The following is a 25,045-nucleotide window of genomic DNA, read 5'->3' on the forward strand; positions in this document are numbered from 1 at the left end:
AATTGTGATGTCATCAGTGATGTCATAAATCAATTGTGATGTAATCAGTGATGTCATAAATCATTCCTGGCTGAGGCTATATAAGTGGTGAAGCACGGCCAGAAAGCCATTGACAGAAGAAGAAGAGGTGGAAGACGGCCACTGCTCGCGTACGATAATTTCCCTCCAAAAACGATCATTTTGACCCTCAGGTACGATAACTCAACATTTCCCACCTGGCAACACTGGCTCAAATGGACCAAACTGAAACGTGCTTTTATTTTGAAAATATAGACGGCTTTTACTTCCGTGTCATTCAACAAGGAAAAAAGAAAACAAGCCATTGCCAACAACAAACGCATGTTAACTGAATGGTTGGATATTTGCCGAGTCGCAGGGTAATTAACCAACTTTAGTTTACCGAATCAATAAATCGCTTGTTATATTTATAAAGTTTTGAAAAACGAGTTGTCATTTGAAACCCAGGCCACGTTAACGTTATATACTGGCTTTGAACAGCTAACGAGTTGAACGCTACTTGAGTTTGCTGTCAAGTCAGCTGTCAAATCGTTTTCCAGGCAAATCACTGCTATCGTTCTTGTGCAATAATATTATTTCAGACACACTTGATATGAGGATGTTCTGATGCGTATCAATATTTCTCACAGATACTCACGGGATGTCGAGTAAAGAAGTGAAAGCTGCACTGAAAAGTGCTAGAGAAGCCATCAAAAACAAGGAGTTCAAAGAGGCTCTGAAGCACTGCAAGGTAAACACACACACACACGCAAGGTAAGGCATCCCACCATGCAGGGATGAACCAAGGCAAAGGGGACAATTGAGGCGCAAATGTAGTTCTTGAATATAAATATTGAACCACTGACTTCCCTCTCTTCAACCTGGCTTTAGGCTGTTTTGAAGATTGAGAAGAACAACTATAATGCATGGGTCTTCATCGGCTTGGCAGCCAGTGAACTGGAGCAGCCAGACCAGGCGCAGACCGCATACAGAAAGGCCCTGGAGCTGGAGCCTGAGCAGCTGCTGGCATGGCAGGTAAGACAGACAGCTTACCTCTGGTCAGTGCTCCCTCAAACTGAGAACACACCATCAACTGATCATTTTTACTGAGGTTATTGGATATTACAGCTCAGGCCCTTGTATAAATTAAATACTCTAAAAGCCTGAACTCACCAAAAGCCACATAATGTGTTTCAGGGCTTAGCTAATCTTTATGAGAAGACTGACCAGTGGGATTTCAAAACGGAGCTGCCTGACGTATATCAGAAGCTTGTTGAGCTATATGCAAGGTATGCTATTGAAGAACCTCTTCTTCAGAATCAGCCATCTTTCTTAAAATCGAATAGCACATATTTGATTTCTGATTTTGTTGATTCTCCTTCTGTTCTCCATCCACAGTTCTGACAAAACCAAATGTTATGAGGTGATCAGAAAACTGTCAGATATCTATCAATCGGACAAGGAATATTTAAAGGTATGTAACTTCTGAGGTCTTTAAGACTTAAGAGTGCAACGTTGGGTACTTAAGTGTCACTTATGAATGCGCGTGTGTGTGTGTGTGTGTGTAGTTGGCAAAGGTTTGGATTCAGCTCATCCAACTGAAGGAGGAGGAGGCTGTGGAGAAGACCGAGCTGCTGCAGCTATGGCAACAGATGACCTGTCTCCTGTCAGACTGCATGGATATGGAGGAGCAGGACAATGAAACTCAACAGCATGTAAGATGTCCCTAATATACGTACAATGAAACTCAGCAGCATGGGATGATATAGTACGTATTATGTAATTGCATTAAGTTTGTCAATAGCCTAAATCCCTATGTAGAGAAAATAAAGCTGGTCTATTGTTATCTTTAGCAATTTACCATTGACTGTCAAAAATGTGAATAGTGAATGTGACGACGCCCATTGGTTCGTGGACCCCCGTTTTGAAGCCTGTAGTTTGACATGTTGGCCGTCTTCGTTCTCACTCAGCTCGTGTGAGATCAGGGGTTTCCCACAGAGCCGCTGCTCCGCCTGCTATTGGCCCGTGATTGGTGACCTGTCAATCACACCCAAAACATAGTCTTTTTTATCTTCTATTTTACTCTACATTACATATAAATTCACCCCCGTACAGTTGTCATGGAAGGTGAAAATAGCTATAGAGACCAAAACCCCTCTTTTTTTATGCGGAGTGCAGTGATTCAACGTAATATTTGAGTCTGGGAAGAGACTACTTCCGCATTGGCCTCAATTTTCTTTACCGGAACTTGGGGCTTGATAGACACTTATACACCCAATAGTGGCTGTGAGAGACATAGAAAGCTGGACTTAAACTAGACTAAAATACTACACAGCCCTAGCCTGGGTAAACCCAGCCTCCACGTGACCTCTATGTGCTATCAGTCACGAAGAAGAAACTTACGCTACAGGCATAGCCTGTGATGTCACGTTGAAGGCTGGGTTTACCCAGGCTAACACTGCCCTGTGTTGACTGACCCAACTCACCAAGGGTGGATCTACATCAATGGTGGGGACAACATGTTTACTATTTGCTTGTTGTCTTTGGCTATGCTAGTTAATCACAGCATTTGAGAAGGCCATGGTTCTCACCCACCCTGTGCCAGGAGAGGAACACAGGAAGATCTCAGCCGATTATGTCACATGTCTTTCTAAAGTAAGTAAGCTCTCTATCAGATGTTTGTGTTTCACCATCGCAGAAATACAAGGACATTGTCAGTGTGTGCAGATCCACTGATAGGATTGAAATTAAGCCAGCTCATTGTCCTAATTCAGCTGCTGGTCATGAATGTGTCCTCTCTGTAGCTTCCACATGAAGAAGCCAAAATGAAACAGGCATGTGAGTCCATGCTGTCCCTCTACCCCAGCCACAGTTATCCTCTTGAAGTCCTTTGTTCTCACTATCTCAAAACGGGTAATACACTCGCATCTCACTCCTTAAAGACAAAGTTATAGTGATCAACTTACTCATACAGATTCAAGTAACTGCCCAAAGTGACATTGTAAATGAGTACAAATTTTCATTTGCATTCAAAAAGTCAGTCAGTAGATACATGTTAATACATGTATCAAAAAGTCAGTCAGCAGATACATGTTAAATACACGCTTTGCTTTCATTTGAAGGTGTCCAGAGTGAGGATGCAGGCAGCTGTTTCTCTCGTCTTCTGGAATTGGCCCCCAACAATGGGTTAGGTCATTTGGGTCTGGGCACCAAAGCTCTACAGGAGGGCAAATATGAAGTTGCCATTAAGGACCTGACACAAGGTTAGTTTGCACTTCAGCAAAGAATGCATCCTGTTCTTAGGGTACCTGAACACCCTCTTACTCAACACATGCTGCTTAAAGGAGGACTTACCTCCAAAACACTTTTTTTCAGCTTTTAACCAATATATATGACTTTGGGGGTGATGTGTGAAGAATTCTGGTCACAATTTCCACATTTGACACCAAACTGTTGCCATTTTACCATTTGTATCATTTTTCAGCAGCATACCTGGCATAAGCGCCCTCTTAGGGTCAAAGACTGCTTTTTTTTTTTTTTTTCTCAAATGAATGGGAGATTAGGAACACTTTGACGTCACAGTGTTCCCAAAGACTATGGGATTTCAAGATAATTACTCCCCTACCCCCCCTGTACCCTTTCGGCTCCTCAGAACTCCAAGCCTATTCCTATTGAAGTTTGCTCTTAAAATACTGAACCAAACGTCGTCAAAGTTGGCACATGTCTTAATTATAGTTAGTTTCCCGCTGAATGTGTCACTACTTTATTAATATCTTACCTGAATAAGCTCGAATGATGATGTATATATTATCAGTCCGAGTTGGAAGCAGCTGTCTCCAGCCCAGCCAGGCGGGAGAGAGTCCTACTGTAAACCTCATGCACTAGCTCCAAGCTCCGCGGGCGCGCGCAGCAGAGCAGAGCTCTCTGTGCTCTGAGAGTAGAGAGAGCAGTCTGATATTTCCGCAAACAAATATGGTCGCAGTTTAGCGCACATGTAAAATATAACGCTATACTACGACGTGACAACGTGACAAAGCTTCTCTAAACACATCGGCTACTATCATTTCCCTGCATCCCTCCTACTGAGATTATATCGGTAATGATTTTGGACAGACTGAATGCGCGGAGGAGAAGGAGAGATCTGCAGCTCTGCCCTGAGTAGCCCTGAGAGACACTCGCCTCGCTCCGACTACTGTGCCCGTCTGTGAAAAGCGTCCTGTCCAGTCGCACCTTCGCAAACAGATGCGGGATTCCCTCAATCCTGTACCCAATCTCAGACTGTATTCTCTAAATCGCACACCAGCTATTTCTGTCTGTTTGTTTGTTGCTCCGTGAGGTTACAAGCGCCCCATGCATGCAACAGGCTGTTTCGCCAGCCGGGGTCTGGCAGGAGGGAGGAGGCGCAGGCAGCCTGCACTGCGCTGAGAGGAAAAAACTTTTGCACAACTTTTAACAACAATCACGAAAAGCCCCCAAACTAAAATGAAAAAGGGACTATATGGCAACTTGGACGAGGGAATGACGTAGAGAAATCTCGCATTGTGTTACCCCAGAACGGGGGGTTTGTCGTATTGTGCGGTGTGCTGCTGTAACGAGCCCATGCCACTTTGCTCTCGTAACGTAGTTCAACACACTGCCATAGAGTTACATGCAGAAAAATAATTAAATTTCTAGTTCGCCACTGAATTACCAAATTGATATAACTTTCAACCATTTTGAGCAAAGCTCTTTCCATACAGGCCACCAGCGTTGGCTAATTGTTGATATTTATACAGATATGGCCCCTCTCAAATAAATTATTTTTGAGGCAATAGGCAAACTGTAATGGCGTCGATTTCCGAAAAAAAATCTGGACTTCAACACAGCCAAAGAGTCCAGTATAGACAAGAGCATATGTCATTTCTTGGTTTTTTCCATAGGTATTTTCAAATCACTGTTCTAATACATATCTAGGGGGTAAGTCCTCCTTTAAGCTTTTAGGCTAATCTCACCATGAGCATCGCTGTCATTTGTGCTCTGTGGAGTTTGTGCACAAATCTCTGATTTGACTGAATGTTCTGTTTCATTAGGGTTGAAGAAAATGGGCTCCAGTACAGGATGGTGCAGCCTGGCACAGGCCCAGCTCAAAATGCATAGATACCCCGACACTGCTACGTCCTGCTCCCAAGGTACCGGTAGTCTACTGTCTATTCTCAAAGTCATCCAGTTGATCTGACAACATAATGTAGTCAATTGATGAGAAATAATTTGTTAGCTCTTTTTCCGGGGTCCAACAGAATTTCATTTATTTGGGTAGTGTAATTGATTAAAAACCCACTAGTGTGATATACAGTACCAGTCGAAATTTTTAACACACCTCATTCACTAAATGAGAATGTGTATCCAAATGTTTGACTAGTACAGTATGATGTTAGAGACAACAACGCTAACCACTACATCATCCCTGCGCGGTTTGTGTGTGTGTGTGTGTGTGTGTGTGTGTGTGTGTGTGTGTGTGTGTGTGTGTGTGTGTGTGTGTGTGTGTCCAATTGTGTATCAGGTCTGACACTGTGTGTGTCTGGTTTTGTGTATCAGGTTTGACACTGTCTGGTTTTGTATCAGGTCTGACATTGTGTGTCTGGTTTTGTGTATCAGGTCTGACACTGTGTGTCTGGTTTTGTATCAGGTCTGACACTGTGTCTGGTTTTGTGTATCTGGTCTGACACTGTGTGTCTGGTTTTGTGTATCAGGTCTGACACTGTGTGTCTGGTTTTGTGTATCAGGTCTGACACTGTGTGTCTGGTTTTGTATCAGGTCTGACATTGTGTTTGGTTTTGTGTATCAGGTCTGACACTGTGTGTCTGGTTTTGTGTATCAGGTCTGACACTGTGTGTCTGGTTTTGTATCAGGTCTGACATTGTGTTTGGTTTTGTGTATCAGGTCTGACACTGTGTGTGTGAATGTTTTTTTGTAACAGGTCTGACACTGTATGTGTCTGGTTTTGTGTAACAGGTCTGACAGTGTGTGTGTCTGGAGACGAGGAGCTGCGGCTGAGGCTGCTGAGACTGAGGCTGGAGGCCCTGGTCAGGAGTGGGGAGGAGAAGGCTGCAGACCAGGCCTTGGAGACACTGTCACAGGTAGCACACACACACACACACACACACACACACACACACACACACACACACACACACACACTTATCCACCTACTCGTTGCTGTTATGTTTGGTTACCTCCACCAATGAGGTAATGATTTGCCCCATCTCTGTTAATCCCACCGTCTGTCTGTTAGCAGGATATAAGGATATTAACTAGTTTGCACAAAACTTGGTATGAAGGTTGGGCCATGGGCTACATTTCTCATGTTGTTTGGCCAAAAGGGGGTTTGGTGGTGGGTGTGGCATATCACTAAATGGTGCATAGACCAGAACAGCACATCCGGGTAATTTGCAAAACTTGAAGGCCGCGCCCCTTTTTGGGGGATAACACAAGCCACTCGCGTTGACTTCAATGTAAAATAGCAGTACCCAAAACATCTATAGAAAAATAACAGAATTAATTTCCTTTATAAATGACCCAAAGACACCATGACATGACAATATATTTCAACTCGGCCGGCCATAGAATGCGCAAGATACATCGACACGAGGTACTTGCCTTATATGAACACTGTATCCAGTTTCCACCAGGTTACATGCATCGTCCACATTGACGGCGTCACGCCTATGCGCCTACCCTATCGCAGACCTTTTTTTTTTTTTTTTTTTTTTATTGTTAGTGAAACTATAACAACACAGCAACTCTTCGGCATATCTCTATCAAATTAAACCGTTTTAAATAGTTTGTTTGAAGTGGTTTCGGCTTCTTGTACCGTCATTTACTATGGTGGGTTTCCCCTAAAAAGGGGCGCGGCCTTGGAGCTGGGCGCTTGAAGACGCGACGCAGTTCTGGTCTATACCACCGGTAACCTCTGAACAAATTAATGCATCACTACAAAACTGTATTTACAGCCTTGTCACAGGGCAAGGAAAGTAAAGAGGTACTAATGATCCCAAAAATTATAATACTGCTTTGGCATCTGCTTTTTTGCCACAAGAAAATTGTTGTGCCACTTCAAAATTAAATCTTTAATACCAAAGGAAATGCACTTTATGCTTTTTTCCCCCTAGCCAGTCTGTCTTCCTCTTTCTGAATTTTTTCCCCCCATGTTTTCTTTAGATCCCAGATGGTGAAAAAGACCCAGTTCTGGTAGCCTTTAAAGGAAGAGCGTATCTGAATAAAGGACAGGTTGACCAAGGACTTCAGGTGAGGTATCTCTTACCTACTGAATGCTGCCTAATGTAAACGTCAGAGTTATGACAATGGTACTAATCATATTAATAATAATACAATTTATAATATTATATGAGCTCCCTGATCAAGAAATGCAATGTTGCAATGCAGACAGTAGGGATAGATAATTACAGCTGAATATATACTTTTGGCACATTGACCGACGAACAACAGACAATGCTTACAGTTTCATATAAATATCTAACCTTTATCTTCATATACTTCAAAAGAGGAAATAGTTATATTTCTTAGACACAAAAAAGATTGATGGAGAGAAAATAACTGCATGTTCCATAGGTGTCTTCTGAGCTGCTGGCCTCTAACCCTAACCTGGCCCAGGGGTTGGCACTGAGAGGATGGGCACAGTTAGCCCAGGGCCAGCACCACCTGGCAGAGCAGAGGTAAAATAACAGTTTCTCTCTCTAGGGTCATGCAAAGCGTGCCTGTGTCCTTCCATCGAAGTGTGTTGGCCTACCTTGTCGTAGCTTTGCATGGTAGAAATGGCTGCCCCTCCAAACCTTCTCTCTCTTGCTTTTCCATATGGTGTAGTTTCCTGGAGGCGGCAGGCCAGAGCCCAGACTGTGGGGAGTACTACTTCCTCCTGGGCCAGCTCTACTGGGACATGGGAGAAGAGACCCGTCGAGACCGCAGCAAAGCCCATACACACCTGCTCAAGGTTAGCACAGATGTTAGGGAAAAAAGTTTTAGATTTGTAATAAGTATGGATCATCTCTTACTAGTACTATCGTGATAGAAGAGTTGTGTTGCAGAGCACTATACAGTATACATTTTAGAAATAAAATAATTAGCTGAAGTTCAACATTTAGTATCTAAAATATAGATGGTCCACTCTGTATTATCGTTAAACGGATTTAACTTACCTGCTAATCTGTAAAAAGTGCCACAATATGTTATCTTTTTGTTGCTAGCAGTCATTTTGCTAAATATGTCTGAACGGTGGATATCTTATTTGTGAGCCAAACTCTCCATTTGTATGTTTCAGGCTGCAAAACTAGATCCAAACCTCGGCTGCGTGTTCCGCTACCTTGGACATTATTACCGGGAGGTGGCAAAGGAGCGTGGCCGGGCGCGTGGCTGCTATAAGAAGGCCTTTGAGTTGGACAGCAGCGATGTTGAGTCTGGAGCTGCCTCTGTGGATCTCAGTATGGAGCAGGAGGACATGGTGAGCGGCTTGGTTCAGAGCTGCCATGTGTGTTTTTTGGCATTCTTGTTACAGATGTTTCTGTTTGCCCTTCTTCATCTTCTCCCTTCCCCTTTGACCTGGCCCTTCTTCTCCTCTGCGTGCCACAGGACACTGCCCTGGCAGTACTTCAGTCGGTGATCGAGAAAGCCACTCCAGGCTCGGCCAAGTGGGCCTGGATGAGACGAGGCCTTTACCACCTGAAGGTTGGACAGCATCCACAGGCTATTGCTGAGTAAGAATCTCACGATTGTTTCTGATTATATTACATTGGGCTTTGTCATTCCATGCCACGTTTTTGCTCTTTTTTTGTTAATCCCTCGTGCAATTTCTTTCTTTCTTCCTTTCTTTCTTTCTTTCTTTCTTTCTTTCTTTCTTTCTTTCTTTCTTTCTTTCTTTCTTTCTTTCTTCCTTCCTTCCTCATTTTAGTATGCAGGCAGCATTGAGAGCTGACCCTGAGGACTGGGTGTGCTGGGAGTGTTTGGGCGAGGCCTACCTGAACCGACGGAGCTTCACGGCAGCTCTGAAGGCATTCGGCAAGGCCCACGAGCTTCAGCCCTCCTCCATCTACAGCGTCTACCAGACAGCAGCAATCAAACAGGTTCTGGGCAAGTTCAAAGAGGCTGCGGCAGAGTACCTGCAGATCACCACACGGGAGGACTACGTCCCTGCTCTCAAAGGTCGGCACGTTTCATAATTAACTGTCTTTTTGATATTCTCTCGTCTTGTACTTAATTTGGAATTATAAGTTTTATTGCATTTCTCAAGTGGGTCGTTGCTTTCTTGATCTGCTACTGGTTGTTTAATTTTCCGTGCTCTGTTGTTTAGGTCTTGGGGAGTGTCTGCTCTCACTGGCAAAAGGCTTAATGGAAGATTATAGAGATGGAGGGGCTATAGACCTCATCCAGCAGGCTATAAAAAACCTCTTCAGGTAATGACTAGAAATGTGTTTTAATATCATGTGAAACAAGGCTTCATCTGTGGCCCATTTTATCCCAGCATCAGACTGATGGCTTCTCGTTTTAATTCATCTATCCATTCACCTCTCCTTCTGTCCTCAGAGCAGTGGAGCTGCGTCCAGACCTGTCCTGTTTGTGGAAGCTGCTGGGAGATGCCTGCACCACAGTCAGCACCGTGTCTCCAAACAGAGTCCGTGTTCTAATGCCAGGCCCGTTGGCTGGGTTAGACCCGGCCACCGAGAGCCACATTCTCAACCAGGCCCAGACACTCAAAGTCGGCGAGAGGTATGACCACCAACAGGCTTGGAATCACTGTATCACACATGCCTTGACTGCAAGGTTTTCAGACCTGCCTCAACCATTGCTACTCTGCTAATCCTACATCTTTATTTTTTTTACTTTCTCTTTAAAAAAAAAGTCCGGAAATAGAAAGGTACAGATGACAGTTGAGTAATTTTAGTGACATAGTGGTCTTATGGTTGGCCTTGGATAGAATATACACTGAATGAGTATGTGTGTGGTCTGTAGGTGCTATGGTCATGCTTTGAAGCTGATGCCTGAGGCCCCCAGCCTTTGGTTTGACCTGGGAGTCAACTATCACCGCCAGGCCAGCCTACCCTGCCCTACAGATGTGAGAGACCAGAACACCTCAGCCTTGCTTCTGGAGAAGGCCCAGCAGGTAATACTCTCTGTCCTGTGCAACCATTTAATAAATGAAGGCGTCCGCAATAATTGAATTTCCAAGACTCCCAAGTCTTTGATTGTTTTACTTTACATAGTTTGCTTGCAAAACAGTATTTTTAACCAGTCTTCTTCTCTCTTCTCAGTGTGTGAAAAAGGCTATCATGATGGACAGTGGGAACCATAGCTACTGGAATGCCCTGGGAGTGATTGCCATGAGCAAAGGTAATAATATAGAAGACTAACTCACTCTGGTAAATAATTTGTGTGACCTCTCTTTTTATTGTTGACCTAGGTCAGAAGAACTAATGACATTTATTACTTCCTGACATTCTTTCCTCTGACACAGGTCTTGAGAACTTTGCCCTGGCTCAACATTGCTTCATCAAGTCCATACAAGTTGAGGCAAATGTAAGTATTGCACATTTGTTTGTATACAGGTGGGGAATTGCATTTCCAGATAAAATGTTCATAATTTAATTTATTTTTTTACTAATCCACAATAGAATGTTGTTGGCTGGACCAACCTTGGTGCCTTGTACTTGAAGAAGCAGAGTATAGAGGTGATTGGTAGTTGGTGTTCTTTCATCATTTTTGTATTAAATTTATCAAAGTTGGCTTCCCTTTTCATGGTATAATAGTAATACTTCTTATCTTGATTTCCCAGCTTTCACATGAGGCCTTCACGATTGCCCAGTCCTTGGAGCCGCTTTATGTGACCTGCTGGATCGGACAGGTGCTGGACCCTATCTTAGACAAGGCTCCATCTAGCAAATACATTACGATAGACAGGTTTCAAAATCAGTTCACACACACCAGTAACCGTACCCCAGGAAATCCTACTTTCTGGAATATCATGCTATCATGGACCTCTTTTCTAGTCCCCTCTTTCTCTCTCACTGTCTAAATCATATTCTCTCCATCCCGTTGTCTTCCTGCCAGGCGCTGATAGCAGAGACAGTGGGAAGCTACGATACCATGGACCTCTTCAGGCACACCACTGAGCTCAGCACACATGTGGGTGATCTCCCCAAACCATTATGGTTACTGTTGTTATTCCCACACATTAGCCTGCTAATAAAAAATAAATATTTCCTTCATGTCTCTATCACTCGCCTTAATCTTCTAATGTTAGCCTTATGTTGCTACTGATTTAGTCATTAGGGATGATACTGTGAGGAAACAGAAAAGTGATTTTCCACCTACTTTGTCACTCTCCTCTCTTTCGCTCCTCCCCATCTATTTCTCCTCTCTACTCCTCTTTTGCATCTGCAGACGGAGGGAGTGAAAGGCTATGCCTACTGGGTGTGTGCCACCCTGCTGGATAAGAGCAACAGAGACTCTGAGCTTTACCGCTACAACATAGTCCAGATGAACGCCGTCTCCGCTGCTCAGGTGGCGCTCAGCAAGTACACAGGTACTGCACGTGTGCGTGTCTGTGCGCACGCAATCCATGTAGGTAGTTGGTTGACGATGGTGTGTGACATTTTGGTTGTCCTCTTTTCAGAGAGGATCCAGTCTGACCCCGATGCCTTCATTATGCTGGGCTACCTGAACGAGCATCTGCACCTGAAGACGCAGGCTGTACAGGCTTACCAAAGGTGTGACACTAACAGACTCCATCTCTCTCGGTCTTTTTCTTTCAGCCTGTCTGTTAGATTGAGCCAGTATAGAGATCATATAATAGGATAATAAAAGTGGTACCTCTGTTGATTGAACAAACGCATTGTCATACTGAATGGTTACATTGTTGTAATTGTTGTGTTTATAACTCACTCCTGTTTGTGTTTTCTGAACTCTTTCCACAGAGCTGTTGAACTACTTCAGTCCATGTCCTCTACAGAACAACTGGCTTTTGCTCTGGGCAGCTATGGTCGTGCATTATGGTAACAACCAGTTGTCTTATTACCATTTTCTTTAACCACCATTGAAAATGCCCAATTAATTTACTCCACCATGTAAACTTCAAATGAATGATGTAAACGGGCACTGATTATCCATGTGTTATGCTCAAGCCTTTTGTATATCCCACTGTTTTCTCCACAGCACCTCAGGCCAGTGGGACGAAGCGGTGCGTGTTTACTCTTCCACTCCACTAGAGGAGCTCTATGATCTGGCTGGAGTGGCTCTGGCCTACTCCAGGGCAGGACTCATCCCTGAGAGCATCAACGGTCAGGAGCCACACTGAAATCAGAGATATACTGTGTGTGTGTGTGTGTGTGTGTGTGTGTGTGTGTGTGTGTGTGTGTGTGTGCGCGCGTGTGTGCATGCGCGCCCGTGTATGGCAGAGTTGTACATTATTGATAAAGTATATGCACACGTGTTTCAGTATGACCATGGTATGTATCTTTTGAATTAAATACACTGTGTGTGTGTGTGTGTGTGTCCTCAGCCTATGAGCGTGCCCTGGCTGTGGCCACCAGTGAGAAGGACAAGGCTTACATCTTGACAGCTCTGGCCCTGCTTCAGCACAGGCTGCGTAACCTCGACCCAGCCAAGACTCTGCTCTTCAGATGGTGAGTCCAATCAGTCCATCTGTTACCATTGACTCTCTTTGCTAAAAATACCTAACCTACGTAGCCGTGTAATCATTGCATTCATTGTCAGTGAATTGACCAATTAGCATGTGTAACAATAATGTGATATTTAATGGATCCCTGTGCTCTGGCCTCCCTCCCTCAGCTACAGAACATCACTTCTGGAGCTGGAAATGATTCAGTGTGTTGCTCAACAGCACTTCAGCAGGGTGAATGCATGTGTGTACATATTTGTCTGTGTATCTGCTCATGGTTACATATCTTCTGTCTCTACAGCTCCATGTTAAAGGAGCCTATCCCAGAGTCTCTGCTGTGTTTATGTGCATTGGGTTTGGTCCACGGGGATGCCACGCTCGCTGCTGCTGCCCTGACAGAGCTGCTGAAGCAAGGCTCGGCCACTGGGAGCGCTGTGGAACAGCGCTGTCTGCTCACCTGCACCCTGCTGGCCCTACAGGGCAACTACAGCGCCGTGCAGAGAGAGGCTGCCAGAGCCATACACAGGTAGGTAATAGATTAAATTGTATCCTGCTGATAGAAGAAAGTAGGGATGGACAAATGATGTGTGACCAAACACCATACACTCCTCATTTAACTTTACAGGAGACCCATTTACATCAGAAAATGTTGGATCAAAATTAATTGTTTTGATACAGTTATTAATAACTCAAACACAATATTTTGTGCTCCCTATTATAATCTATGAAAAGCAAAAAATCTTGCAATGTGTCCGTTCTTCCACCCATTACATTCTTCTTTTGCTCTTGGTGATTTCTACAGCTGACCTCTTTCAAAGTTACAGTGATGTAACAGTCACAATTATATTAATTAATAGAACATGTTTATATAAGATATACATTCTGTAAAGGTTTCTGACCTGTATGTTTATTTGTTTACTTTGTCCTCTTTACAGCAATCCAGGCAACCCATCTCTATGGGCCTTGTTGTCCAGACTGGTACCACAGTACTACCCCAGGAAGGCCAATGTACACACACACACACACACACACACACACACACACACACACACACACACACACACACACACACACACACACACACACACACACACACACACACACACACACACACACACACACACACACACACACACACACACACACACACACACCACACCACACCACACCACACCACACCACACACAAACAAACAAACAGGTAATCTGACATACGTAATATATTGGCACACAGTTATTGGACCTTCCTCATGAGCAGGATCAACTCTTGCTGTTATACTGTTGTACATGTCAGTATCCTTCACTCACCATGACTCTTTCATTCCAGTATGGGCCTTTTTCATGTTTCTATCTGCTTGTATTCCAGGGTGGAGCGATGGCAGGCCATGTTGCCTGTCTCTCCAGTATGACCCACGGAAAGGTAAGTGTGTGTGAGCTTAGAATTATGTTGAAATGGTTTGTGTGTTTCTCTGTTCTGTTCTGTTCACTTTCCTTCTATTTGACATGTCCTTCCTCCTCACTGTGCTCCCCTCTGAGTCGGAGACAATATACTTTAATTTAATGACACCACCACATAACAAATGAGGTCAACATTGTCTTCTGTATTGTCGGCGGAGAGTCTGATGGTCGACTCTACACTTTTGCCTTAACTGCATTCATGTTTAATCTTATTACATTGTTGATATGTCAACAGCCAGAACATGCAAAATGTTGTTTGTGTCCCAGTAGTGTTCATTGTTGACTACGTTTCTCTGCCACAGTGTTTGTGCATTTCCTGAACTGATCTGACCTGTGTGTGCCTGCAGAGGGCGTTGTTGTACAGTGGAGTCAACCAGCTGGCTAGTGGGAGACACTCGGGAGAGGACAGTCACAGGAACGCACTGAAGACCATGCAGAGGGCTGTGCTGCTCTGCCCTGGTAGAGATGCGTGCACACACACACACACACACACACTCACTCACTCACTCACTCACTCACTCACTCACAAAAAAAGAACCACAATGAGAGATATACTGTATGCAGATTTAGTCGCCGTTGGTTTAAGTTTCAAGCAGTGGGGCTGGAAGTACATTACTTTTAGGTAGGGGGTGCTGTAAGGAAGGGAGTCTCGATGCTGCCCGCAAGGGCAGCGGCGAAGAAAATTTGACGTTTTTTGGACTTTCATGCATATTTAGAAGAATATTTAATTTTAAATTAACATTAGGATTATACTGTTGTGATGTCATTATTCAGTATCTTCTCCTTTTCTCACTCACTTTCATGTAAGCACCTGCTCTCCCTTTAGTTGTTTTACACTACAACAGACAGCGACACAGGAATAAACACTGAACTTATTATTATGGAAAACCAGATTATGATGAAAATCAAACACTTTTGAAGAGAGAGCGTATGAAATAAGATTAGAAAATTCCATCTCTTGCCACCAGGGGGTGCTGCAGCACCCACCTTCCAGCTCCCTTGGTTTCAAGTATGTATATTTATATAGCTCTTTATCACAAGGAAGCCTAACTAGATCCTACTCATCAACAATCAACCAGGAAATAGGACAAACAGAAGACTAAGACACAGAAAAAACAAATGTTTACAAGCTCCTCTGTAGCCAAGCTATAATATCACTGAGAACATGTTTATGTGCGATGTGTGTTTATCCATATCTGATTCCCCACTCTCCTCTCTGCTTTCAGATGACCCGGCGGCATGGGCGGGATTAATGGCTGCCTGTCACACAGAAAACACTTCCTGTTTCCTTTCTGGCTCTGCTCCTCGCAGACTAGGACTGGAGCAGATCCTGATGTCAGTGGTTTCTGAGAAAGGTCAGTTGTTTGTGTGTGTGTGTGTGTGTGTGTGTGTGTGTGTGTGTGTGTGTGTGTGTGCGTGCGTGTGTGTGTGTACTACTGTGTAGTCTGTGTTTTGTTTGTATCTGACTCACTCTGCTCTCCCAGTGCATAGTGTGGAGGAGATAGAGCGCCCTCTAGCCCAGGCTCTGGAAGGCTGGGTGCTACAACAGGCAGTGACCGGTCTCACACTGGGGGGACAACTGGAGCAGGCCGAGGCCCTCTGCTCACAGGTGGAATATGAACACACACATCACGAAAATATGGCCGACTGCAACAAGGCACTGACTGGAGTGGAGTGTATGTGCCGCCGTCGACATGCGCTGCATCTAACAAGCATGTCATTTGTGACAAGGTGTGACCAGCTTGGCCCTGAATTAACTCAATCAGGATTAGAACCTGTGATGTCTGGTGTGGCAAACAATACTTGCCGAGCAACTGAGTTTGCTCAAATAGATGCAACAATCAGGCCCATACAGTCTAGCTGTATTTATTTTTTTTATTTTTTTGTGACTGACCAAAAGAGTGAGTTGTACTACCTGCTGGTCACAGCTAAAAACACATCCGCCTTGTACAGCAAACCAAAGTGACACAGTCAGCACAGGTCACTGCCTTCTATTCCAAACATGGTCTATCCTATCCTCAGTTCTGGGGACTTTAATCTTTCCCCCCGGTTATTTGCCACTTATCCTCAACATAATTGTCTGAATTGCTAACTGTACTGTTAGATTGTTACCAGACAGAAATTAACATGGTTGCTGCACTGTACAAACTACATTATGTAGTGAAAAAAAAAAGATATATATTTTTTTTTTAGTGTAAGACAAAATAAATGTAGATTTTACTTCTCCATGCCCTCGCCTAACCTTGCTTGCAAGATGGAAAACCTTGCGAGATCAAAAGAGTTCTCTCGACGTAATCCATCTTGTCATGCACAGGCAGTTAGGATGATTGGCTGAACCACGGCCGGCTCGACGAATCAGCGACGGGCTTAGGCTCGTCTGGGCAAGTAGTGGGTACATGGTCTTTGTAGTTCTTTTCACTCGTCAACATGGCTGCCCCGGCGGGAGTGGCAGGCAGTCTGAATGAAATTGACTGTAACGTTCCCAATTCTATGTATTAAATTCTAAAAAACGACCCTCAACATTTGGGAAGGCTAAGCCACACAACGAATTCGTTATAATCGAACGTCATGCTTCAAAGGCGACTTTATGACGATGAGGACGGTGAGGACTCAATCAATGATAGACTACCACGGCACAGGCACCTTCCTCCGGTCGCAAACGTGACGTCAGAGGCATGGCGATCTGATTGGTTGAAGTTAACACGCACCAGCGGTGATAGACAGATGGGTCATCCAATCACCTGTCAAGTAGCTTGGAAAAAGTGCCCGCCTCCATCAGCGGGTCGGGTTACTGCATTCCCAGATCGACTGGTTTAGTGAAACGTAATGTGGAGCTAAACCATCCATCTGGCAGCGTCAGGTTAGCCCTCGCCCTTCCATTACTGTGTCCCTCATGCTCTTCCTGCATTTGTCCCAGGTGCTGAGTGTTTCTCCAGAACATGCAGCAGTGACGCTGTCACTGAGACGGGTGCAGTGTCAGCGCCTCCTCTTGGCCAATGGTGGTACTGCCCTCCCAGACTCTGTGCTGGAGCAGCTCAGCAGCGCTGTCGTGCTTAACCCCACCAACATTGGAGCATGGCATGTAAGTGGATACACCATTATTTGAAATAGAGCACGAGTATCTTGAATTGTAGTAAATTACTTATGAGCAGCTAGCTACTCTTTAATTTTAATCATCATTGGTGGTTTAAAATGTTAAAGGGTGTTATACCTAATTGTTACCACACACACAGTGAGAACAACCAAACCAAGCAAACTCCATGGCATCTCCATATAGAGAGGCTTGATTATGAGGATCAGCAGTTGCTGCTCTAAAAGGTTGAGGTCATCTTGTAATTAAATCATATGGTGGCTCTCTCCCCTGACAAACACAGCAATGTTCTCTTTCTCCTGCTGAGATGCTGGGCTAATGAAAACCATTGCTGTGCCTTGCTCGAGCCTTTCCTTCGCTGCACTTAACATCAAACGGCTGAAACCAGCGGGGGGGGAGTGTGTGGAAGTGCGGGGGGGGGGGGGGGGGGGGATCAGCTATATTCTCTTCCAACCATAAAACTGAAAAAAGGTCAACACTCTCAATGTCCTTTTCGTATATATTTAATATATCTGGGTCAGAGTACAAACAATGTTTGCGTTTCAGCAAGTCGCCTACATCAGCGTTGTGCTGATGTTTGTACGTTGTTTGTGCTCTGACCCAGATCTATTAAATAATATACGAAAAGGACATTGAGATTGCTGGCCTTTTTTCGCTTTTATCAAATTTCCATACTGTATTTTTTTCTACTTATTCATCTTGGCAGTAGTATTCCCTGTGTAGATACGTTTTTCAGAAATTATTTTGTGTTGGCAATATTGGGGTGGGTGGGGGAAAATACAGAAAATACTTGTCAATATTTGTGGGGGGGGATTCTTTTTTCTTGAATATATATATACTGTATATATATTTTTTTTTATGGAAATCAAATTTCCTTTGGCCTTGCACCTCAGTAGAGTTTTTGACTCCTTAACATACACAAATAGTGTAGTAGCTGTACTGTACCATTATGTATGTGTAATGTTTAATTGTATGTTTAATTAGGTATATGCTATTTGCACCTGTACGTCAAATACGTCAAATTCAAAATGTTTAAGTACATCCAAAGTATGCACATGACATGTGCACCTATGTGCAGTGAATATGCCACTGTCTCTGACTTGTCTTATCACTCTACTGCCTTATTGCTTGTTGTGTCTCTTGTTGTTTTTGCACTCATATGCCCTGTTATATTTGTACTATGTTGTAAACGGAGTTCACAGCACAAGAATTTCACACGTGATAGTTGTACTACGGAGTGACAATAAAAATCTTGAATCTTGAATCTTGAATCTTGATGGAGTTGTGCTCACACTTGTCTTCCTCTCTTTGTGCCAGTGGCTGGCTGAGGTGTATCGTAGCCAGGGCCTGCTGGTGCAGGCCGTCGTGGCTTACAGACAGAGCCTGCAGCTTGCCTCACAGCTTGGCCTGCACAGCAGCCAGGTAGCCAGCCTGCTCCGACTAGCCCTACTGGCCCTAGGATCCTGCATGGTGAGTTCTCTATTAGGATAAAACATGAATACACAGTGGATCCAAAATATTGCTGATTAGGATCAAAAGACCTATACAGCAGTCAGTGGTGTTTATTTCTGCTATATTGTTGCCACAAACAAGTACATTTGAGATCATTAACTCATTGAATGCCATGGACGTCCTTCGACGTCCAATTAAATAGTGACGTAGAGTGCCACGGACGTCCTTCGACGTCCAATGCGTTTTTTGACGGTGGGACGTCGATCAAAGCCTTCCGCAGCTCCTGTACAACTATAGTAGCTATTGGAGGTGTATAACCTATTTTACGGACTCATTAGGTGGCGACAGTGCTTGCTCGGTGCAGTCCAGATTAGAGACAGGTCCGAGAAACAGCCTAAAAGCCGTGGATCAAAGACAAACCGATGCATGCTCCCAGAGCCATTTGCTCTGTCGCGGGAGCTGACATTGGCTCCGAACAGGAGTCAATCCGCGCTCACAACTGAGCCCCTCTGTCCCTGTCTGTCTGTCTGTCTGTCTGTATAGTTTCTCCACCCGATTAGCAGCCAGGAAAGCAGCCCCTGACGCCAAACCATTCAGCAATCCGGGTTGGCTCTTCCCTGCTGTGGCGCTGAGAGCCGACAGCAGCACACAAACGCAGCACTTCGAAAATATAATGGTTGCGTGAGGCTGTGTGCAGTGTGGGGAGGAGTTTACGGGGGGAGGGGGGGAGGGGGGTGGTGCACGCAGGGCATCACACAACAACTACGTCACTACATCAGAAAATATTATCTTCAGACTCAGTGAATGTGCTTGAAATGCTGCATTTCACAAAAGGCGGATTATCTCAGCTAATAATTTGAAAAGCCTGAAAACGCTGAAAACAACCTATCTTCTCCGGCTCATAACTAAAGAACGGAAAATGGTATCAATAAACTTTTTTTTGCTGATGATACAATAGAGCCAGCTCGTTCTTGTGCGTGTTCGGTGTTTACATAGTAATATCACACAATATTCTGTGGGCCTCGAGAAATCACTGAAAACGCTCTGAAAACTCTGGCACTGGGAGCATCCGTTCTCCAAAAGTGGCTGGCACTCAATGAGTTAAAAGGGAATCGCCTGGTTTCGCCTAGACTACAAGTTTTTCTTTTGCCACGACAGTGACAATGCTGTTTTAGAAGTGAGGATTAGTATGGTTTTACACTGATGACAGGCTCTCTATAGGAACAGACTTCTATTATTAGGCACGTATGCACCCGCGCACACACAGTAGTCTGATGGTCACAACCTGCAGGGCTCGAGGCTTCTTCTTTCCACATGACGTGACATGGGCAGAAACAAGGTAGAGGGGATGAGAGATGGGTCAATATCCATATGTGAAATTATAGGATCGGCAGCCAAGGCCATGTGGAAATGCAAACACGACTAGAACCATGAGGATGTGGTTATTAGTCCACTGCTCCCAGCACCGCCCATGCCCATAGTGGCATACCAACGTACACGGTGAAGGACATTTCTGCTAGGTCTGTGGATATCATCACATTTTTGTATTGCAGGAACTGCTCCTCTGAGACCTGCTGCTAATATTGAATGTACTGTAGTAGTCCTAGGTTTGAGTGGATTGTTAGCAAACCCACTGTGACTATGTTTACAGTTGGAGAATCGCTGCTACATTTAATTTTATAACGTTAGAGCTTGGAGGTTTATTTTGATCATAACCCGCACCATCTGTTTGTCACATCTCTTTTAGTAACAGTAAAGATGAACAGGATTCATTTTGGTGCCACAATTTTCTCCAGACTGTTTGTTCTTTAACCCCTTGTGGTTCTGACCTCCCAGGCTGGTGTCCCAGGTAATGACTGGAAGAACCTGGTGCTGGAAGCCACCACTGAAGTGCTGAAGCTGGGCTCATCCCCTATGGCCCTTCTCTTCCAGGCCCTGCTACACTTTGCTACCAAGATGGGAGCTAGGTCAGTGCTTGTAATAGTGTGCCCTTTCCCCTGCTGCAGATAGTCTGCAGATGCGTATGGGAGTTGTGTGTCTTGTCCTGGGTGGGTATACAAATGAATTGATCCTGATAGTAAAGTGTCATGCTGCATCTAATTGATCGAATTGATACCCGATATAACTGTTCAGATCTATTACTCCAGCTGCCTTTACAAGCTGGTACTACACCGCAGAGCAATTAACATAGCAACTGTTATCCTATCCAGACATAATGGGCCCCTCTCTCCCTATCTCATAGGCCTGCTATCGTCATTGAAGGGCTCTGGAGAACTAATTTGGCATTCATAAACTGGTTAATTGGCTTGAGAAATACAGCTTGAATAGCTCTGCGGCTGGCATAATAATCATAATATGAAAGACCAGTCATGCCAGAGACAAGTTTAGCATTTTATTGATTTGATTTGAAAACAATAATGAAAAACAGAACGATGACAGACTCAAGACTGGGTTTCAACCCAGCCCCCTGGGGGAACTATGTGATTGCAAATGGGAGGGTTGTGCCAGCCAATAACAATATAGACAACAACCCAGATGGCCATCCCATATGTTTTTTTATAGCTGTTTGCATCGACAGTTTACATTTGTTTCCTTGCCATTTCATGCACATCTTGCATACTTTTATGCGGGGCCACACACATCACCTGTACTGTACTGTATATACGAGACATTCAGACAGACAGGGACATGGCAAAGGGTTTGGGTAGCAATCCTGCCCACTGGGACAAACGCAAGATGGATTGTCTTGTCCCCTTGGCAGTTGTCCCATCGTCTCTGGACACTACAATAATTTTACTCCTTTGGCTGTTTCTGTGTGTGTCTTCTCCAGGGAAACCAGGCGTTTGTTGGAGAGGCTGGTGTATGTCTCCTCCCAGGAGTTCCCAGTGACAGTGGTGCAGGTGGCCAGCTGGTACCTCCTCAGACACCTACATTCCAAAAACGACCAGGAGCTGATGGATGTGAGTATGCGTTCAGCTACTGGAACCATATCAATGTTGTATTGTAGTGGTTCTACAACAGTTAGACCTATTTCCACAACAGTATTAGTTCATGTCCTGGACCCCAATGTTAGTATTCATACTGACATCACCACAGCCATTTGACTCAATTGTTCATTCATTATGGATGTGTTGATCATTAACAGTTAATGGATTATTTCAGGCAGTGAGGATATATATATATATATATATATATATATATATATATATATATATATATATATATATATATATATATATATATATATATATATGTTTACTTTCATCACACTTTGATAGTGAATGTATTCTTTGTCATCTTGTCTTTGTAGGCCCTTTTGGAATATGCCAAAAAGAATGGAGATCAAAGATTGCTGGAGTTACATTCACTGCTTACCTCCTTGTCACCCTGAATCCCGAGCACAGACCCAGCGGACACCACACTAGCAAGCCTATAACTGCATCTGCACAATAAATAATTTGTCTATGGGTTTATCCACACAGCCTGCTTAAGACCCTTAAGTCATCACTAAATGAACGTTTTGTCTTCAGCATTAATTCACGAGTCTTCACTAAATCATGTGATCAAGTTGAATGTTTGCAGAGGTGGAGGCATCTGAATAGAGCCGGGCCACAGACTAATGGTGTAATATGGGTGTGCTGCTATCATTCTAATGACAGTTATTGGCTTTAGGTCTGTTTACTCTATTTGCAATTCAGTAAATTATCAAAAGCAGGAAAGAGTGTTATTACATAATCTTTCAACACCATGAGCCAAACTGGAATAAAGCATTTATTCAAAATATACTGTAAAGACTTTCCTCTTGATTACACATTATTGGGTCCAGCACCTGCCTTTCAAACTGGTTGGGATGTGCGTATCTTTTTTCACTGTTATGTTATATAATCCCATCCATCATCCTTCAAGCTCTTCTTCTTGCACCTTGCAGCCTCTCAGGCGCTGGCAAGACAGACATGCTTGATCATGAGGATGCAGATGTTTTGCCCACAACCCCAGCACTGCTGCACAGTGTGTGTGTGTCCCTGCAGGGTCTTTCTCTTGCACAGCAAACACACACCTCCATCACCACGGCCCTGCGTTGCTCTGTTTGGGCTCTTGGCTAAGAGCTGCTGCAGCTCTGTCTGCACGGTGGTGCTTGGCGCCAGAGCGATGGCCTTGACCTCCACTCTCTTGGGGTCAAACACACAATCTTCCTCCAGGCCGCTGGGCACGGATTGCATGCCGCTCCTGGCGGGCACCCAGGCAGTGTCGTAGCCCCCTGTGTTCCAGGTGTACTGCATGGGATGGTTGTCCTTGTCAATGCGCTTGACCTTGCCAACACGCACACGCACCTCCAGAACTACTCCATCATTGGCGGAATGACCAATGGGGTAACGCTCAGCCTTTTTCCGAATGCGACTGACGTACACTCCTGCTCCCAGCATGCCGCGTGATGACTGTTTAAAGCCGTTGGCGATGATGAGCCGCGCGTTGGCCACGCTGGTGCCGTGGTACATGGTATAGACGCCCTTGTCTTTGGGCTCCTGCGACTCTCCCAGCTCCACAATATGGGGAGAGGTGTCATAGGTCACCTCCCAGCCAGAGAATGACACAGACATGCTGCTAGAGAAATCTAATGCCTGCCCGGTCTGGTAATGCAAAAGAGCAGCAGCTGTGTGAGGAAGGAAAACAGAAAAAAAAAAACATCAGAAAAGAACTTTAGAAATAATGGGTGCCATTTTTGTTGACATTAAATCTAAACCCTAGCCAGCAAGTAGTGACTGCTGTTTCCTAACTCTTTCTGCCATATCTGTCACACAGTGATAGTGACCACCAGTGTTGGACAAAACATAGCCTAACACAATAAGGTTATTAACGTTTTAGTTTATTTGGTTTTACACCAAATGTCCACCTTAATCACAAGATTGTTTGAAGGAATAAGTGTCCCACACGCTCCAAAGGTTAGAGGATAATTTACATTGTATCCAAATATAGACTCAAACCTTAGTTTAGTTAGTTACTTTTGAATTGAATGAGTGATTGATTTTATATGGGCGTAGCCATGTCTATTCCCTACATTATGAATTAATACAATTGACCACACATTAAGTGCCAGAGACGGACTAATTCGTCTTACATAATCCAGCGCTTAAGTGCCAAGGACGGACTAACTCGTCTTACATAAAGATTTTTTTTTTTTGACAGTGGGACATCAATCAACCGCTTTTACATCTTCGAGATCACTATTGGAGCAAGATAATGTGTATAATCTATTTTACCGACCCACTAAGTGTTGACAGTGCTCCCCCAGACGACCGAAATCAAAGAAAAAACTGCCGCGGGACCAAGCCGTTCAAGGAAATGCCGTGGCGATTTTACAGTAACAGACTTGTCTTGCCTGAGAGCGGCCGCGCACCGGCAGCAGCACACAGAGAGCGGAGAGCGATTTGCAAAATAGATCATAGGTGAAACACACTTTGAAACACCTCAGAAAGGCCAGAATCAACATCTGCCCATCGCCCACGCATTCCCCGGCCCATCTTGACTCGCACAAGGAGCGTCTGCACGCAGGCAAGCAGGCAGGCAGGCACACAGGCAGGCAGCAGCAAAAGCGCTTCTGACACGCCCGCTGTACAGCGGAGGGAGGAGGGAGGAGGGAGGAGGGAGGAGGGAGTTTGAATGAGAGGGGTGTTTCCTGTTGTTATGGAGGAAATTACTGTTCAAAACTATTGTTTAGAATGTCTGACGGTCTTACTGATGCCAAAAATGAATGGTTAAAGTGACTGTTTCACAAAAAGCCATTTATCTCTGAATAAATTTCCAGACGCTGAAACCATGCTGTACTCAACGGCTAATATCTACATAACTACTAACTCTGCAAACTAACTCTTTTAGACAGAGAAAGCACACATTCTATTAGTTATTTTTAGATGATTGGTGTTCATGAATTCTTAACAGAAAAGAATCCTCGGCTGTCTCTAAAATGAGCCAGAATCGTCAAAAACACCCCTGGCACAACTTACCTACAGGAATGAAAACATGGCTGGCATTCAATGTGTTAAGAAGAAACCTAATCTTATAGGAACAAATCTTACCTTCCGTGATGATAGTTGTTCACTGTCTTGTCACCTCACAGCTTTCACTTTCTGTTCAGCGGTATGGAAAGTAGGACGTTCAGGAAACCCAGTCTGTCAGGGACGAGGTCAGCACGACAGCACACGCCTCTTTGTATGTGGTACAAAATAAATGTAACCTGTTGTCCTTTCCTCTCTTCCATGGGTATAACTTCATGCGTCTGTAAAGTAATTGTAGTGAAGTAATGTTATTTGGACATTGTCAACCGCACATGCGCATGAGGCCGGTTAGCTCAGTTGGTTAGAGCGTGGTGCTAATAACGCCAAGGTC

The 25,045-nt window shown here is 44.3% G+C and overlaps 2 protein-coding genes across 2 annotated transcripts; one reads left to right on the top strand and one right to left on the bottom strand.

Annotated features, from left to right (window-relative positions):
* Positions 1-308: 308 nt before the first annotated feature.
* skic3 (SKI3 subunit of superkiller complex) lies at positions 309-22,474 on the top strand. The gene is made up of 41 exons (XM_083644331.1): positions 309-377; positions 648-748; positions 889-1,032; positions 1,195-1,286; positions 1,396-1,471; positions 1,566-1,712; positions 2,554-2,652; positions 2,802-2,910; positions 3,120-3,260; positions 5,067-5,165; positions 5,989-6,113; positions 7,195-7,281; positions 7,606-7,709; positions 7,858-7,984; positions 8,312-8,491; positions 8,620-8,744; positions 8,939-9,189; positions 9,338-9,440; positions 9,571-9,753; positions 9,997-10,147; positions 10,296-10,374; positions 10,499-10,560; positions 10,656-10,712; positions 10,817-10,885; positions 11,092-11,166; positions 11,425-11,566; positions 11,657-11,750; positions 11,958-12,035; positions 12,196-12,320; positions 12,542-12,665; positions 12,963-13,187; positions 13,597-13,669; positions 14,027-14,080; positions 14,466-14,577; positions 15,345-15,473; positions 15,603-15,727; positions 17,036-17,200; positions 18,527-18,679; positions 20,498-20,628; positions 21,492-21,621; positions 21,972-22,474. Exons 2-41 carry the CDS (start codon positions 659-661, stop codon positions 22,050-22,052), a joined length of 4,716 nt encoding a protein of 1,571 aa, XP_083500457.1. The 5' UTR covers positions 309-377; positions 648-658; the 3' UTR covers positions 22,053-22,474.
* Positions 22,475-22,481: 7 nt separating this feature from the next.
* On the bottom strand, positions 22,482-24,837 carry gig2p (grass carp reovirus (GCRV)-induced gene 2p). The gene is made up of 2 exons (XM_083644337.1): positions 24,736-24,837; positions 22,482-23,312 (listed from the first exon to the last, which is right to left on the bottom strand). Exon 2 carries the CDS (start codon positions 23,257-23,259, stop codon positions 22,594-22,596), a length of 666 nt encoding a protein of 221 aa, XP_083500463.1. The 5' UTR covers positions 23,260-23,312; positions 24,736-24,837; the 3' UTR covers positions 22,482-22,593.
* Between the last annotated feature and the right edge of the window lie 208 nt (positions 24,838-25,045).

Source organism: Poromitra crassiceps, assembly GCF_964638095.1.
Source record: "Poromitra crassiceps genome assembly, chromosome: 10".
NCBI classification, from domain to species: Eukaryota; Metazoa; Chordata; class Actinopteri; order Beryciformes; family Melamphaidae; genus Poromitra; species Poromitra crassiceps.